The sequence below is a fragment of the Artemia franciscana genome, chromosome 18, assembly GCF_032884065.1.
Source record: "Artemia franciscana chromosome 18, ASM3288406v1, whole genome shotgun sequence".
NCBI classification, from domain to species: domain Eukaryota; kingdom Metazoa; phylum Arthropoda; class Branchiopoda; order Anostraca; family Artemiidae; genus Artemia; species Artemia franciscana.
Window position 1 is genome coordinate 15,094,216 of NC_088880.1, and position 19,003 is coordinate 15,113,218.

The window sequence follows — 19,003 nt, forward strand, 5'->3', positions numbered from 1 at the left end:
GATTAATCTTAATTTGTACCAGTTGACGTGTGACAACATTTTGGGGCAAAATAATTCCACAATTTGCCAACTGCAAGGTAGTTTGAATTGAGAAATGAAGCACATTTTTTTTTTTTAAGATCAATCTTTTCTGTTGGCTCCCAAGGTCAATAGCTGTAATTGACTACAGCAGCTTACGTGCTGGGACATTTTATTTTTAGACATTAAATTTAATGTAGAATTACGGAATAGTTCCACTAACATTTTCAAGGTATGTAACGACATTGAGCCCATGATAAAGAAATTACTATTTTGGGAAATCTACCTCATGAAGAACCAGCGTAAAGTTTTGGGAGCACTTCGTATTTTCCTGATGGAGAACAATCTCAAAATATCAAAGTAAGAGAAATGTGATATCATATCACACTCAAAAGCACTTCAAATATCCCTCAGGGAATACTTTTCGAAGCAGAATAGTGAAGAGAACTGGATTTCAGATCCTTTTTTTGGAGCAATTCATAAGTAGGGATTAATTGAAATCTCAAAAGATTCTTCTCTGCGTTCTGAGTTTGAACTTTCAAATCTTACTGAGTTCTGGGCACTAACAAGGAAAGAATATAAAAGGATAGAGCCACGATGTGTCTGTTTCCATTCCAAAGCGCAGTACTTGTTGAGAGGGCATCTTAATCCTATACATTTATGACGAACAATCATAGAAATAATTTGATGCAGCTCGGCTCCAATATCCAAGCTCAAGGATCTAATAGACAAATATTAAGCTTTCTGGTCATAAATGTAAGCATTTACTTTTATGTTCATAAATATCCATGCTAAATTTTTGAAAATAATAATGCAAAATGTTCTGTTACTTTGAAATTATGTTAAAAAATGTATCCATGTTAGGTTTAGTATTGTTTTCAGGGTTCTTTTTCTTTGAATTTTTGAAGGAGGTCCTCCACGACGACAATCTTTTTTAAGGGATAGGGAACCGATCATTGCTATGGGTAAAATTTTTAGCAGATGAGATGATCCAAATTTACTATTAATTAATCAATGCTTGTATATTTTCTAGGCACGGTTTATTCAGCTATAACAGAACTCTTTGAACAACTGTATGAAAAAATCCAATTCAATACTTTTCAAACAGGAACCCGGTTCATCACTACCATCAAAACGATACAAAACTATTTCCTCCAGGCTTGAGCAATTTTGTGGAGATGATCTACTAGCGCCGCCATTACAGCAGTTGCAGATATGTCGATCATATTTTGCATGTAAACAACTGCCTCTTCGTCAGTCATTTCAAGCCTAAATTTATCTTGCACTTTTTTCACTGTTTTATCAGGCTCTAAGGCTATATCAGGAATGGTAGCATCAACCATCAGAGAAAACAAATTTAAGACTAAATTTGAATGCCTTCGCAGATGGAGGAACGTAGTGTAGCATAACTTCCGGAATTTTTGATAATGTTCTGATTGAACGCCGCCCATGGCTTCTATCATTTCCTTTGTAAGTTTCATAGGGGGAGGTAAGGGTTTTGGGTCACGTCCAAGAATATAACCAAAATCAATATGAAAAATTCTACCAGAATTGGTAAGCATCAAATTGTCTAAATGTCTATCTCCGACACCAAGTAAGTAAGTTATGACACAGTACCCAGCACAACTTCTTATATACGAGTCCATAACTTCTGGTGCAACTCCAAATGGAGCTTTCTCATCGGGATGAAACTTTTTGAAAAACTCTAATATAGAGCCGTCTTTTTCTAGAACTTCCGCAACAGGAACGGAGTCAATAAACTCAACAAAACCAGTTTTGTTCGGCATAGCTAGAACACGATATGGCGTTAATTTTAAATCCAAATTTTCACGCTTTAACAATTTGTCCATTAAAGCTATAATCTGTACAACAAGTTGATCTTGTCTCAGGTCGTCACCAATCTTAAAAATGGCAGGAAATGTTTTGTTATTTTCTGTCTTGAATGATAAAAAAGCCGGCATTAAGTTCGACTTGAAAAGGCTGCCCTTTGAGGCATCTAGCCCTGAAATTCGTACCCGAGGTTCGAGCGGGAATACTAATGGTTCTGTCTCACTTCCACAAGCTTTTTGAAAATCTTTATCTTCAAGAAGCGTCTGCAGTCGCTCAATCTTTTTCTTCCTGTTAGCTGCTTCCCTATGTACCGTCTTTAGAAGTCCTGTTATCCTTTCCCAAACAATTTGCTGTCGTTTTAATACTTTCCTTAGCTGCTTAGATCGTCTACCACTAGTTTGCAACTGCTTAAAAAACCTGTCACGAACTGCTAGATATACGTTCCTCGTCTTACTATCATGTTTGGCGCTCTTATCTGCTTCTTCACACTCAGAAGCAAGGTACCAATTGAAATAATTCGCCAGTACAATATTTCCACAGGCACGGTTAACCAAAAACGTAGCCAAATCAACGGAGCTTTCAAAGCCTTGAGCCGATACGGTGTCAAGAGCTTCTATTTCTTCATCAATGATATCGCTTAATGTCTGAGATGCTTCTAGATCAGGTTCATCTTCTGGTTCCGATGATTCATTATCAGCCTAAAAGAAACAGAAGATATTAAAAAACAAAACAAAAAAACATAAAAACTAGCGGCGTCTGAAATAACACTTTAGAGGCCTATTCACAGTACCATTTTACTATTATCGAGATTTAGCTACTACCAATATTAGCCAATCAGATCTTACATAGAATTTTCTGATTGGCTAGAAATTTTGTGAAAAATTCCTATTGTCTCAAATGAAAGTTAGCTAATTCTTGGTATTAGTAAAATCTCATTGTGAGTGAGTCCTAATCTACGCATTGTAGATTAGGCCATAAAATGGCCTTGAGGTCATTTGCTACACTCAAATTACTAACAAGCAAGGTGAAAAACAATAGGCAGAAAAGTACCGCTTCTGTGAATATTTAGATTTAGAGATAGAAGTTCAAACAATTTTACTACATCACTACCATGAAATAGTCTATTATTATTTTTTTTCTTTTTACATTTTTAACACATGAAGAAACAGAAAACGATACTACTATTTCTAAATCCTTTTACGGTCGTGAATGGTATCCAATTCTCCAGTAAAAAACTGAACAGAATGGCGACAAATTAAACCCAATAAGAAAGGAAGAGAGAACGAGAGAAAGAAAGAGAAAGAGAGAGAGAGAGAGAGAGAGAAGGGTAGGGAGAGAGAGAGGGGAGGGAAAAATATATTCCATTAATCAACTTGGTAATTTAGAACCTACCAGCCTATCTAGTTCTTTATTTTAAGTATTGACATACTCCTATAAGCTTAAAGCCATTTTGTTGAACCAACTGACATTCTGTTCTATTTCCTTGATACAGTTATCCTAGCTAACAAACACAATCATTTGCTTCTCTGCTTTAAAGCAGAATCCTGGTTATTGCTGGCATTATGACTCTCCCGCGAAGACATGAATTTTGTGTAAAATCGTAAATCGTAAAAACACATAAATTTCTACTCTGCATTTTTAGAAAGTACATAGGGCAGAAGGGTTGGATCCTTTGCTTGAATGTGATTCTTGTGCAATGAATGTAAAAGTAGATTTATTCTAATAGGAATAGACCCTCATGTCAGTAATGGACTGGGAATATCCTATAGAACTTGCGACAAGTTTCGGTTTCTTGTGAGCATAAGTACACCTGGGCACACTCCTCAGAGAGGAGAAGAGTAAAGAACCGCGACAAGGCACGTTTTAGGTCAAACTTTCACAATTATTCCGAGAAGGGAGGTTCCCTGGACGAATTTTATGGGAAGGGGAATTCTATTTACCCTACATCACCACCTCATATGTGCAAATATGATTTTTATGACTACCATTATTTTTGAAGAAGAAGGCGAGAATGGGATATCGCACACAATGGGATCTCGATAACTCAAATCTCGAAGAAATTCCAAAAACGTCCAGTCTCCAGAGTAATGATATTGAAACTTGGATATTTGGTTACAGTGGTTCCACTGTGCAAGAAATTGATTAAAACTGTAATTTAATAGTGTGTTCACAAGATCCAACCTACTTGAAAAATCTGAAGCACTTTGTTTTAACCGCTGTAGTCTATTAGCTACTTCTTCTTCTAACTCGATTTTGCCTCTTTTGTCGAATATCTGAGAGGAAAATGGCCACAACATCTTTATATTTTTCCAGGCTAACGGCTTATTAATGAAACTCGTTTGGGGTTCCATAAGGCCACTTCAAAACTCTTACCCTTGTAACTGAGTGATTGTGTGAGTGTTGCACTGGATAACGGACATTTACCAACACAAATTTTCTTAGACATAAGAAAGGAAGTCAATACCAAAGATTTCACGATTTAGCTATTCTACTCAAGTATCTAGGAATTCGCGCAGCTCTGTTGCAGTGGTTTCAAAGTTATCCTCCATGGAAGATCCAAGCAAATAGTATTAAATATTCTTTCATTCTCATATGCATTGAAATATGGAGTGCCTCAAGGCTCCTTTCTAGGTTTTTACTCTATTTGGTATATGTTGACACCATACGATTTTATCTTAAAGATATTTATGATAACCCTTGTGCTGTATCACAAGGATTATAACGCATTTATTAAGGATTATAACGGATCATTGTAACATTAACAATATGCGCGAATTTTTAGGATAAACTTGTACCAAAACTAATGAAGCGTTGAGAAGGCTGAAAGCAAGTGAATTGCCTAAGATACTTAGGGTTTTTCATTGGTCCTAATCTGTCATGGAGACAAGCACAAAAATAACACAGTGATGCTAATTCTTCCAAAATTGCTAGAGAAGTTCGTTTTCGTTTTCTAGTTTACAAATAATCTAGTCCCAAATGTTTTTTTTTTTAATTCTCAGCATGTTATTAGTGCGATATCCATGATTATTAGACTCGGTTTAGTGATAATTTGGCAGTTGAGCAGTATATGATTTGGATTTGGAATGCAGTTTCTTGGAACTTTTATGTGGAATTTATTACCGAAGAACATCAGCGCGGCTGATATCTTTCGATTGTAAGAGAAAAGTAAAAGTGTATTTATTAAAGATCGGTAATTTGAATTTTGTTGGTAGGAAGGGGTGAAAATGGCTATTTTGACAGTTGATTGAATGGTTTGATACGATGGAGGTGAGGTGGAAGGGAGGAGGGGTAGTGAGGTGACAGGGAAGTAGGGTGTTAGGGGAGGTGGGGAGGTGCTGCACGCTAGTAAAACCTCAGTTTTTTCCCATAAGTACAGCATTTGTAAATAGCAAACAAATATTTTTCTCTTTTTGAATAAAGAAACCTAAACCGAATATACCAAACCAATAGGTTATCCCATTCATCGCGGTAATACTAAATATTGGGTAGGATGATGATTGTTTTTAAAGGTATCAATTGGTCCTACGGGACACAGGCTTTTAGGGCTATGGCAGCCTGTTAAGAGGAGAAGAGGGAAATCTCGTGATTCCAAATGCTATCCAATCATGGCCGACCCATCTTTACAGTTTCCTTCAAACAGTCTTATTTTGCTTCAAACTGATTGCTTAATATGGTACGCTTAATTTTTCTAAGAAAATACGAAGGATATTTTCATCGAACAATTTATTTGAGAGAAAGGCCCAGTTAAATTAAGCCTTTTGGCCTGTCTAGCCATATGAGAACCTTTAATATACAAAGTATGCTCTGTTTGCTCTGTTTTTCATGTAATCTCCAAAGAGGTACCTTTTATAGTGATTTGTAACATGTTCAATTTTGAAGTTATCCTCAGCACACCCACCACGGGAATGGCAGGATAGTCGAGGGATATTTTCCAAAGCTTCTTCGAGGCAAATTCGTGCTTGTCGAAAACGAACCTTCGTCAAATGATCATTTTTGGATATAACTATCCAAAGGGATATTTGGATTTCGGCCTATACAGATGAACACCCATATAGGCATGTTTTTATCAAGTTTTAAATGCTTGTAAGCTTTGAAAAGAGCGTTTTGTGACAAGAGAAAAAACGGCTTTTCGGAAGAAATTAGCATTATTTTTATACATATATAACTTCGAAGACCACACTGCCTTTCCATAACGAAAGTAAAATAGTTCGAAATAGGGATGAAACCTTTTTATTGACAGTGAACAGATATAAAATTATTTAACTGGATATTTCGAACACATATACAGCGTTCATCATCAGCAGTAAAACTAAAAGACATGAATAAAAATAAACAAAATTTATACCTAATAAACTAATTACATATAGTTTATTGCTCTTATTTTTTTCAATGCAACAGCGGAGGCAAATCTCTTTGACCTTTTCGGTTCCGGTTCGTTAGAATTATCTGACATATTACGTGGACAGAGGTCATAGCTCTTAGGTGAGGTGATATTTACTTTATTTGACCTCAGTAAATTATCATAAATTGAGTTCAATCCAAATTCACCTGTATCACTCTTACTTTATTTGACTGAGGTCAAATAAAGTAAATATCACCTCACCTAAGAGCTATGACCTCTGTCCACGTAATATGTCAGATAATTCTAACGAACCGGAACCGAAAAGGTCAAAGAGATTTGCCTCCGCTGTTGCATTGAAAAAAATAAGAGCAATAAACTATATGTAATTAGTTTATTATGTATGAATTTTGTTTATTTTTAGTCATGTCTTTTAGTTGTACTGCTGATGATGAACACTGTATATGTGTTCGAAATATGAAGTTAAATAATTTTATATCTATTCACTGTCAATAAAAAGGTTTCATCCCTATTTTCAACTGTTTTACTTTTATTTTTATACAAATTCCAAATAAGAAGAGATTTATTGAATAATATTTCCAAAACATCGAAACTGAACTCCACATCTTATGAAGATGGCACGAGGGGCCCTACGAAATGTGTCACTAATATTCATTCCAAGACCAATGAACCTCCGTGAAAAAGAATCCAAGGCTTGAATTCTTTTTGTTAAATATCTACCACTCAAAACAAACCTGTGTAAAAAAACTGAAGGGGAAACAAAAAAGAAGAAGAATTAAGATGCTATGAAAGTACCTGAGAGCCATCTGTGAGAGGTATAGACAATGTCTCAGGCTCGACAGAATGGTTCATACCCTCATATTTGAGCGCCTGAACCAGCTGCAAAAGATAAAGCTGAATGTCTTCATCAGATGCTTTGGCTATCCGAGAGACAGCATACTTTCGGACCACGGAATGTTTGTACCTGAAAATTATCATTAGTTTGTTTTCCGAATTCCGGGAGAATTAACATAAACACAATTCTATGACCACGGATTAAAGTAATTTTAACGAAGAAAAATTAGCAAAGGAAAACAGAATATTTCGAAGAAGACTTTGAAAAAATTAGAAGTAAAAACTAATAGCAAAAAGGGAAAAATAAAAAGGAGCAAAGAGAAAACTGCCTTTCGATTCAAAGCATTAAATTGCTTATTTGGCAACTATGTGCTTACAAATATTATAAAAGCTCAGTTTAGGATAGGGAGGTAGGAGGGTGGGTTTCATTTTCGCAGGCAAGCAAGTATTTTTCGTTCTACTTTTCTTAAATATGCTCGTTTAAACAGGGTCTTAATTTGCTATGGGGCAGGGGGGGGGACAACTGCCCCTCCCAAACCCTGGCTTTCCTCCCACCCCCACTCCCGTACCCCAGTTTGCCCCCCCCCTGCCATCTGACATTTAGTTTCTTCCAAAAACTTGTCAACACTAAGATAAACCTGCACAATTCAAACATCAACAGAAACAGATCAGTTTTTTTTAGTACAAATTTACCTTTATAGCATTATAAAGTACCTTAGGCTGATTTTTATAGTTTTTACTACCATTTTCACTTGATTTGGAAGATTGGCTACAGCCTCCCCCCTCCCCCATGATTTTGACAAAAATTATGCCACTCCATTTAAAACACACCTTTACAAGGAGGTTCGTCACTGTTTGAATAAATCTCTGACCAATAAATCCCTATTTGCAAATATATTAGATTTTATTAGTTTCTCTTAGACACTCAATTTTCATCACCCTGAAATTTCTATTGTAGCTATTTCCGTTTACGTCTTGAGTCATCATTCTAGGACCATTAAAATTATGAGAATGAGCAGGACGAGGCACAGCGAAAGATGGCCATGCCGAATATAAAATCATTTCTCTTTAAAACTTTTCAATCTATCTCCTACCCTCTTTTTAAGCTTCACACAGCTTGGACGGCTCATCCTAATTTTTAAGGAATCTGAAAACTATACATAACAAAGAAAATCCCTAAAATTCCAACAAAAAAGCATGAAATTAAAATATACAAGGTTTCCCTATTCTTTTTTCAGCTCCGACACTTAAAGCTTTTTTTTAAGGATTTCTAGACTCTTGAGGTTATCATCTAATAAAAGTGTGTTGAAATATTACAATTTTTAAAAGCTTGATTCCTTTTAGAATTAAAAAAAACTTATGTTAAGTTTTATGTTAAAATGTTTAAAATTAATATTTAGAAAACTTACGATTTATACAAAATAATCATTTGGCCATAAATGAAAAGCCAGCTGAACTCATTTTAACATGTGACCTTCTAAAATACTGATTTCACCCCTCCCCCAAGAAATACAGTAGTTTTAAAATTATCAATCGAAACTAGGTAAATATACATTTTAAGCGCCCTTCAGGATATACAAAGAAAGAAGTAAGCCTATTCTTTGTTATTCCTTTATTTTGGTGCTAGAATTTTATTTATAAAATATGTTAAGGTAATTATTCTGTGAGAAAAAAAAAGGCTATTTTTAGACGAAATATAGCTATTTCTAGACCTAGAAATTCCAAGGCTATTTCTCGACCTAGAAGACCATGGAATAGAAATTCCATGAAAAAAAACAGCAATCCTGTTATATTAGTTAGGTAGTAAGTCTCAAAAAAGACGACAACTTTCAAAGGTTTTCAAAAAAAGAACGTAGAAAATGTCTACCTTGGGCTGAATAGTTCTAGAGCATCTTCAGGCTCCAATGGGCTCCAATCTTTCATCAAGTCCACAGCTTGCCTCACCTCTGATGGTGAGTCCCAATTCACACATAGAAGAAACTTTGCCAAAGCTTTCTTATGAGACATTAAATGAAAGCGAAATCGCCAAACGACGTCCTGTTCATCACTAGATAAAGTTCTTGTTGGAGGTGATTCAACAATTCTGGTTAAAAAGTCACGCGTAGCAGCATCAGGCTTTAGAAATTTATCAGATTGCCCACTCCGAGCACTGCGGGCAAGGCAATGATGCTTCTTTTCCACAAGGTTTTCTTGATTTAAGTCAGGGTCTGGAAGAACTACGTATTCTTTAAGTTTGAGAGGCTTAATTATAAGGTCATCACCGGGTTTTTCATAATACATGATGGAGTATTCAAGGTTGTTCAACTCGATACGAGGTAGTTCAATGGCTAGGTAAAGGAAGTCCATCATCTTTTTCTCCTTTTCATTCAACTCCTCCATTTCCCGGAAAGCAACACGATCTAACCAATCAGAATGAGGTAGCATTCCTTCGCGATGTTTCCTCGTTAGTCCAGCTAATCTCTCCATAGTAAAGCTTTCAGTATCCTTCGGTCTGCCAGGCGTTTTGGACTCAGCAAAACCATCTGCTGGTTCATTGCGCCACACCCTCAAATCATACAGTCCCTGTCTGAAGACACTCAGCTTCCCAAAGAGTGGCAAAGTAGTACCACCAACTGGAGAGTAATTTCCAGGCTCAGAACATTCATATATGGTCAGACAGAGCTGGGAGGTGAAAGGTAGATCACAGTATTTTACTGGTAACTTGATCCACTCATTCCAATTCCGTCTGTTTTGTCTGCCGTTTAAGGGTTTATATGACGTTGTAACTGGTAGTGCCAGTGGTTCATTGTCTGCCCAAACTTGACAGACTACACATAGTTCCTCAGAATCTAAATATAAATATTATACAAAGTTTAGATTTAATTAGCACGAAAAATACACAGGGATATAGTTAAAGCTAAAACTTTGCATAGGTTATAAATCCCCCCCCCACACCTTTTCTAAGACTGCTTAGCTAATTCTAATTATGAAATTCGGTCTTCTCTCTCGTAAACATTAATCGTTCAGGACCCGTTCAACTTCAAATCTGCAGAATAAATTAATATGCGTAATCTTTAAATTACTAAAAGAAAAAACAATTATCCTTGATACAGATGTAAAAACTCCAAGGGTTTGATGACGTAATGTTCTTTTACACTTTCTACAGCAAATACAGAAAATCCACATTAGAAAAAAAGAAGTTTCATCTTCAAATACCTGTAGCTTAAAAACTATTTTTTTTTTCATTAATAAGTATTATCTATATTTGTATCTTAATATGTATATATTAAGTTATTTAGTTACTTTATATTGACTATTATGTTAATAAATGTATACCTAGTCAATTGGATTTTTAACAGCGTTAATAAAAATTTTTAATTTGACATCACTATAAACAGAAAAATAAGAAAATAGTTTTTGCTGAAATAAAAAACATTGGTTTCATTAGGTTTTTTTCTGGTAATAATTATGTAATATGGCAGTAAGTAAAGGCTGAAATTAACCTTACTCCAGGTCAGAGCAGACATTTATATGAATTCCTAGTGATCCCTCGTTTTCACATCAATCTCTTGTTAAAAACATTTGCTAATAATTCCCTAACAGCCTGAACTATTTTGTCATTATTAATTACAACTTGAAAAATCTATTCCATACATCGTAATTACGGATGACATTGAAGAAATAGCGGAACGGAACTAATTCAGAAACGGCACTGATCTGGTCTAGTTACTGCAGCTCTGGTATGGAGCTACTAATCCGCACACGCCATCTGCTATCAATGTAGTTTAATAGATGGCATTAGAATTCGTTAGATTTGCAGCTCTCTTTTTTGCAAGTTTATGTGGGCAAAAATAAGCAATCTTATCCTGCCAATAATATTAACCGTGGATAGGAAAAAATTCATATATTTTATAATATCCAAAAGATAACCCTGATTCCAAAAGAAACAACTGAGTTGTATCGTTGTATTTTCCATCTCTCTTTTATCTCATTTTTGTTTTATTAATGCTACAATTATGTTCAGTTCAACTTCACTTGTCTAAAACTTCGTTTCTTATTCATTTCGTTTTTTTTTGGTATGCTTTGCCAGCTAGGCTTTACAACTTTCATAATATTTTTTTTTATTGTTCTTCCAAAACTGTGAATTTTAACTATTTTGTGGATTCTGAGGTTGATTTATTCGTTGAACTTGATTTGTAATTGATTTATTACTCTGTATCCTCTGCTAAAAAGGGACTTAATCATAAAACCCACAAAATAACGCTTAACTTGCCATCTGTTCGGGTCCACTTTGCTCATCTAAACATGGAACCTAGATGGGTATCCTCATTCAATACACAAAAATTTTATTAATGCGCGGAAACCATAATTTTACACAGCGGACCTTATTGCTTGTTCTTTTCCTCGCTCTAAGAATGGAAAATTATTTATCCTATGTACCCTAGTAATTTATTAGATGAAGATTAAAAATGCTTAGGCAAGGGAATGGAAAAACATCGTTTTTAATCAAGCTCATGGGGGATTTCTGTGGGAACTCCAGTAGGGATACCAAACCTGATGTGCTGTATAACCAGTATAATTCTTATGTGCTGTATCAAGGAGGCACACTCGTGCCTCTTTAAAGAGGCGAACCACGACAATGTTAAGCGATCTTCGGTTCCAGTGGTCCCAGAGGGATGGGGAGGGATGCATTTCGTAGCCCGAGCTCCAACTAAGAAACCTGCCAAATTTCATCCCCCTCCGACTTTTCCTTCATGGGGAAAATCTGGCCGAAAGTTTCGACCCCCCAACCCCAGCCCCCCTTTAACGTTATCCGATCGGGCTGAAATTCACAAGTTAAGGTCCCCTAGGGCCCAGGAGCTTATCCGCGAAATTTCAGCTCGATCCGATAACTCCTTCCCTGTTTTCCAGAAACCACGCATAGCCACTTAAAGTTCATGTTCTCCTTTTGTTTTTTTTCTGCCACGCCTACAGGTCACAGCCGACATCGGATCTGGGTGTACGAAGACTCATTCGACGCGTAATTCTCCGAGTAATTTTGCTTGAAAGTTTCGTCGGAAAATCTTAACCCCCCGATTTTCTAGCTTAGAAAAACCCCATTTCCCCATAAGAGCCCATGTTAAGTTTTTTGTTGTTAAAAGTTACGAATTTCAACATCAAGTACATCAAAATGATCAGCTCGACATGGTGAGACTGACTGAAAGCTTCAAAAAATTCTGTCTTGATCGGTAAAATTTTTATTTGAGAAAAATGACAGAAACCCTTTTTTTCTGCCACGCCTACAGGTCATAGCCGACATCGGATCTGGGTGTACGAAGACTCATTCGACGCGGAATTCTCCGAGTAATTTTCCTGGAAAGTTTCTTCGGAAAATCTTAACCCCCCAATTTTCTAGCTTAGAAAAACCCATTTCCCCATTGAAGGTAAAATTTTCTCTTGTAATAACATCACTTGTTTGAAAAATTATTACACTAACAGCAGCTTGGCGCAGCGGAAGCGTGCTGGGCCCATAACCCAGAGGTTTTAAAGACTCTTTTGTAGAGGTTTTTTGTTGTGGGGGGCTGCCGCCCCCCTAACCCCCCGCTCTTGCCTTCGGAAAGGCCCTCTTTTAATTAACAAAAAATTGAAATGAATGAATAATGGAATAACTTCGAAAAATGTTAGACACAAGAGGACAGGAGAACCATTGCGCCGAAACTAGTAATTAGTAACAATGAAGTTGACCACTCCATTTACATTTTAACATAATTATTGAAACTGTTTCCCAGACACAGAGCACACAAGCTAAGAGCTGGGGGTTTGTTGGTGTCCAACAAAAAACCTGTACAAAAGAGTCTTTAAAAGCGGGGGGTTTGGGGGGCGGCAACCCCCCAACTGCCTCTCCTAATTCCTGTACGTTTTAAGGTTCGACTTTGGGACGCAGCCTCTTTAACTCTTTAAGAAAACGAAGTTCTTTTCATATTATATACTGTAAAATCCAGTACTGTATAACCAAACCTGATGTGTTTAATTTATGACAAAATGGGCCACTATTAGAGTATGAGCCCGTTTTTTAAATTTCTTCTATTATTGACTCTGGTTCACGCTTTACTAGGTTGCTGCAACCATGATTTTAGATATTGTATGTAATATTAGCGTATGTAATAGTATCAAATAAACTACAGGTATCTAAAGATATTGGTTTGGAGAGATCAGACTGAAGGACATTGGGGACTAGACTGTGGGGGTATGAATCCCCTCCATCCACTTAGTAATGACTAAGCACTAATGTTTGTAAAAGTAATTTAGCAATATTTTCCGCATTCCTAATTTATGTTGAGCTAGGAGACAATAGTCACGAATCCAGATTCCACGAACAGAAACAGGTCCGCAGAAACGACAAAGAAGTCTGAACTACTCTTTGAAATACAAAAGTATACACAAGGAGGAGGGAACCTTCTCTGACTAAAATACCGTTTTCCTTGTTTATTGATTTTGTACGATTCTATGATTTATTGATTAAACAAGTTTAATAAAGCAGCTTTTACAAAAATTAAAAACAAATTTATGGAAGACCAAACCTAAATAAGAATTTCAAATCAAAACGTTAAAATCTTGAATAGCTTTTATCCAGTGCAGAGTACAGATTTTTTCTTATTAATTTCACGGTTCAGGGACTAGAATTGCTTTAAATCTGTTAGAAAAAAAAACTTTATTGGAAGAAAACATTTTATTCTTACACTGTTCTATGAGCTTTCCCCAAGGTCTTACCAAAAAGGGAGGATAAGGTCATTGGAGCCAATCCTAGGTATGTCATTGCCACCTATTCAGCCAATGCGCATGTATTATATGGATTAATCAAAAATACCCTGTTCACACGTTATTCAAATGAGCCAACTGTTACTTTAGGGAGAAAAAGGACAGTAAGTAGGGACAAGAGAGACAATTCAAGTCAATAAACTTTCTCCTTTTTTATTTGTTAGCTACTGTCGCTAGTTATAAGGATATGGGGTACATTTTTTCTGACAATTGGGGGAAAAAAGAAGCAAGGTCACATTTAAATGGCGTACTTTTTATTTCAATTTGAGGGGTCTCGGACCATTTTGAAAAAAATCCAAACAATTTCTCCTCGTAATCACATATTGATGTTCAGCTCAAACTGAACGAAATGACTCTCTACTGAATGATATTACCCAAGAAATATTTGTCACAAAATAGTTCCATTAAAAAACCGTTGCTTTTAATTTTAGCGACTATGGGCTGTAGTCTGCTCTTTAACTGGTTGCAGTTACTGCTGCAGCCATTATTTTAAGCATAAATCGAACGTTTTATTCCTCAAACCTATTTAGAACAACTTTACCAATGTTTGTTTACAAAATTGTTATAATACAAAGTCTTCTTGTTATTTTGAACTAAAGATGTACTACATGGGCTCTCTATTTCTTACGGGATCTCAATTTGGGGTGGCTCCCAAGAAAGTGAGGGCCAATATTTAATGAAAAAAAATGTGTTCATACCAACTGTATAGTTATTTTGAATTGAAAATATAGGAAACGGGCTCTCTATTTTTGCACAGGGGGGGAGGATGAGGGTAAAAAGTGAGGATCCTATGCTACAGCTTATATGTAAATTATACACCATGTATAGCCTTTTTGCCGAAACACACTAAAAACAACGTAATGAAAAAAAAGGTGCTAATTTTCTCTATAAAATATCAAAAAAAGCGTGAAGGGTAACTGTTCTTTATAAAATATCAAAAGAAGCGTGAAGGGTAACTGTTCTTGAAATTTCAACTCCCCACCCCCAAAAACAATGAAAATGTGTACGTGCATGGCTTACTTGCTTAGTTAAGCACGATAACACTGGTAGCTTCAACATCTATTTTAAAAGAATTCAAGAAAAAGTTGAGAATCATCTTGTTTTCACTTTTGGTTCAGAAATTTAGTACGCAACAAACAATACCCTAAAAAAAAAAAAAAAAAAAAAAAAAAAAAAAGTTCAATTCAAATAATATACGAGTCTTAAGAACTAATAAAACAAATGTCAACAACAAACCTTAATTTTTTTCTGAATAGTGGAAACCGACAAATACAAGATATCATAATATTTTTGCAGTGCTGGCCTCATTCAAGAGGAGAAGGACATTAACTATTGATATTAAAAGAATATTAGTACATGCCCTCAAGGAGAAGCTTGCAGAAAGTCCAGGTAAAGGTACACAAGTGTTTAAATAATAAACTGAAATTGCAGAAATAATTTTTATTAACTTGAGAAACAAGAAATGAGGGAGGAAGGAATCGGAAAAACTGTTTCAGTTTTAACAGCGATTTCGATTCGAGAAAAATACCGCATTCCTCGAATTCAATTAATCGTCCCATCACAGGTATCTTTGTCATATTTCCGTGTTTAAGGATCATACTTAACAAGTTACCACTTTAAGTTATAATATATCCCTTTTCCTAAAACTTATCTTTCAAACTTTTTCAACTGCAAACACCACTCGCCTAGGCTATTTAACCTGTTACATCCAACTTCTTTCTACATCCAACACATCCACTACATCCAACTTCTTTCCTAGAAATTTTACGAGATTACAGCTGGAAAGTCCTAAAAATGAATAAGATATCTCGAAGAGCCAAAAAACGATATACCATATCTCCGTGATATGTCATCAGTGTGGGCTACTTTTTGTCGCGAAGCCCCAAAAAACCCTTTGCGCTGTTTTATTTGATGCTGCATTCAACCATTTTTCTCAGTAAAAGCTTGTGCGTTTGTCATCGAAATTGCTTGATAAAACACATCACTTCAATATATAAAATCAGAGACGTTATACTAAAAGACACCAATTAATGCCATTTAAGCAATCTTCGCGTTTTTTTCTTTCTTTATAGACGAAAGGTAAAAAACATCTTTTATGAATTTGAGCAAAAAAAGCAAAGAAAAAAAAACATTATTGGGTATAAAAATGCTCTATTTCTGGAATTTGAATTCCCTGTAAACGTTGCACACATAAACGTCCGCCTGAACTGTTCAATATATTCCGTGGGAATCAAGCTGGACTTTTCTTTCATAATTTCACCAACATTTTGAGTCTTTTTATAGGCTATTAGGTCTTCAATGAAAAACTAGACTTTCATTTAAAGCCTTTGAAGAATCGGCAGGATTTCAATACCTCTTGGCCAGTCTCATATCTACGAGAGTTTTCTCATATTTTTAATCAAAAAATTGTTCTTATAAAATACTGTAGATAAACACACAACTTTTTCTAACCCAGCAATGGTTTGATTAACAGTCACATATAAAACTTTCTATCAGATATTCCACTCTCTATTTTAAATTGACGTTTTAATTCAATTATCATAAACAAAGATATTAGACTTATGCTAAACCTCGAATATATGCGGTAAAACAACAAACAAACAACATCGTTGCCTTGAGGTTTTACTGGTCAATCTCAGGTATTAAATTGGAATTCAACATCCATGTAGTCTTAAAAGAAATGGAAAGTTGGTACCCTATCGAAGTTTCAATATAATATTGAGAGAGAAATAGCTGATCCAAAATAATGGTTTTATGAAATTGTGTTCCCAACCTGTGGTAGCACAATCGATTGATCTCTTGTTGGCAAGACAAGGCCGGGGTTCGATCCCGGTTGATGCCGACAAGGAATGAGAACCGTCGGTCAAATGTATATCCACAAAATGTCTGAAGATGCTGGATGAGAAATTTGTGCCTGGTCGCACTACGTTTACGCAATTGTGCTCCTACAAAATTTTAACTGATCAAATTATAGTTCATAAGCAGTTCACTAGCATTTTAGAGTGTCAGTTAATACTATCAGAAGTAAATTGAGGCTCTTATTACCCTTACTTACGAAATCCTGATTTCAAAAATCGGAGGAGGGGGGTGGGTGCATATTTTGTGAAGAACTGTGGACAATTAGGTTTTGGTTATTTCTATAAGGGGATTATTATAAGAGTTTTCAAAATAAAAGAGAAAAACAGAATAGGTTCATAAAATGCTAATTTATTAATTAGTAGATATGGTAGATAGATGGATGATCACCTTTTGTACCTTTGCAGCCTAATCTCCTCTGATAATTGCCATATATTGATATAAAAAGACGACTTGCACAATCCTAACTCTAACTTCCAAAGACTTGACAATCTTAGGAAAAGCAAACCTCTATCCAACAAACCCAAAACGCACAAATTCGACATTTTAATCATTTCCATAATCGTAAGTGGCAATAGAACATGGACACTCAAAACCGAAGACAAAAGAAAGCTTCTTGCATTCGAGATGCAATACCTTCACCACATCCCTAGAATCCAAGACACTGACTACATCACGAATCTAGAAGTACCACAAAAGCTCCAGACCAGTGAAACCACTTTCAACGAAATCAAGAAGCAACAGTTCCTCTGGCTCAGCGAAGTAATGCAAATAGAGCAGAGCCACCTACCTATATTTGCTCTTGAAGGATCTCTTCATACCCTCCGTCCATGAGGAAGGCAATAAAACGATGGATAGAGGAGATTATTAATGCTAAGGTAGTTCAATTATCACTGTACCAGATGGAGTAAAGTACCAAGCCCTTACATATGAGCTAGCAGGAGGAGTAGCCCCAAAAAATCCTATGAGGATGGCCAGGACCACAGACAGAGCAATATTTTGGTGGGTCATCATGGGCAGGACGTGCACGCTTTGGCTGACTATATTTTAGAACGTTAATTTTGAAAAAGAAAACACTTTTCATATGAATAAAATTATATTCAAATGCATTTAAAGAGCAAAAAATTATATATGATAGTATTGCAATGATGTAGTTCAGTTTATAAAAAATGTATTCCAGACAATATTTTTCATTAGTGTAAGAAATACCTAGAGGACAACCCAAAAAAAGATATCAAGTTGGTGGTTTTTTAAGCTTCCTTACCCTAATTACCTCAATTTGAACTTCGGAGCAAAATTAAGATCCATCTTGATCTTATTCACCCTCAGGATTTTACACGTAAAACTTCGAATAGCAAAATTTAAATATCATGAGGGGGAGGGCATCTAGATTTCAAAAATGTCTAGGTGGGACATGACCCAAAATTGGTTTGGAACCTCTGTTCTAGATACGTGCAGAGAAATACTTTTTTTAAATACAAAAATCTATATAAACTATATAAAAATCACAGTGAAATATATATAGTATAGTAAAGACCAAAAAACGAAAGACATTTTATAGAAAAAAATCGTTAGGGTTGAGACAGTTTACTTTTCTTGCTCCTAAATAATTATTTGAATCACAAGCCACAAATGGATCATCAACATACCTGTGTAGCTTGAAAGTGGATTATCTAAAACATTGTGAAATTTTTTGCTTTCTATTTTCCCCTGAAGTGAGCCAATTTTTATTTGGACATTCAAGTCAAGATCACAGCTGTATATATAATGGAGCTTGGCTGGTGGAGTAGTCCGTGCCATTTCGTTTGTTTAAATCTTCATCTGAAAAAAATGAGAATACAATAATTATGGTTATTTTTTAAGAAAGTTATTATGGCAGATGATAAGCCAAATCTCCTCAATTTTTCTTTTACTTTTTTTTTAGTTTAACATATATGCTGCCCCTTATTAGGTTTCCTAACAAAAAATTATCAATGTGCAAAATGACACAAAAATCAGGGCAACTGAATACAAAGTGTTTTTATAAAAGCCCATTTATTAAGAAAAATAAATTTGGATCCTGCTAAAAAATAAAAAAAAACGCAAATCCGATTACAAAAAGTTAACCTTGGACTCATTTTAATATTCACTTGACTTCGTATCAGCTAAGTCCCTCTATCTTTTGAAGTCCTTTGCTTTGGATTACAAACAGCTTCCTCAAAGTCATGGTGGTTGCTGACCAAATTTCTGCACCATATAGTAGGCTGAACCTACAGATGCATTAAATATCCGCATCTTAATTTTAATATTCAGCCCTAAATTTGTTTATCAAAATGACTTATCTCTACA

General features: G+C 35.5%; 1 protein-coding gene across 1 annotated transcript in view; it reads right to left on the reverse strand.

The window, feature by feature from the left end:
* Positions 1-1,036: 1,036 nt before the first annotated feature.
* Positions 1,037-19,003, reverse strand: part of LOC136038667 (phosphatidylinositol 3-kinase catalytic subunit type 3-like) — a 34,766-nt gene continuing 16,799 nt past the window's right edge. Inside the window, exons 2-5 of the mRNA XM_065721940.1 lie at positions 18,325-18,496; positions 8,910-9,870; positions 7,004-7,172; positions 1,037-2,546 (exon numbers count right to left, since the gene is read on the reverse strand). Of these exons, the coding sequence (XP_065578012.1) occupies positions 1,164-2,546; positions 7,004-7,172; positions 8,910-9,870; positions 18,325-18,475 (2,664 nt within the window). The 5' untranslated portion in view covers positions 18,476-18,496 and the 3' untranslated portion in view covers positions 1,037-1,163. The remainder of the gene's footprint in view (positions 2,547-7,003; positions 7,173-8,909; positions 9,871-18,324; positions 18,497-19,003) is intronic.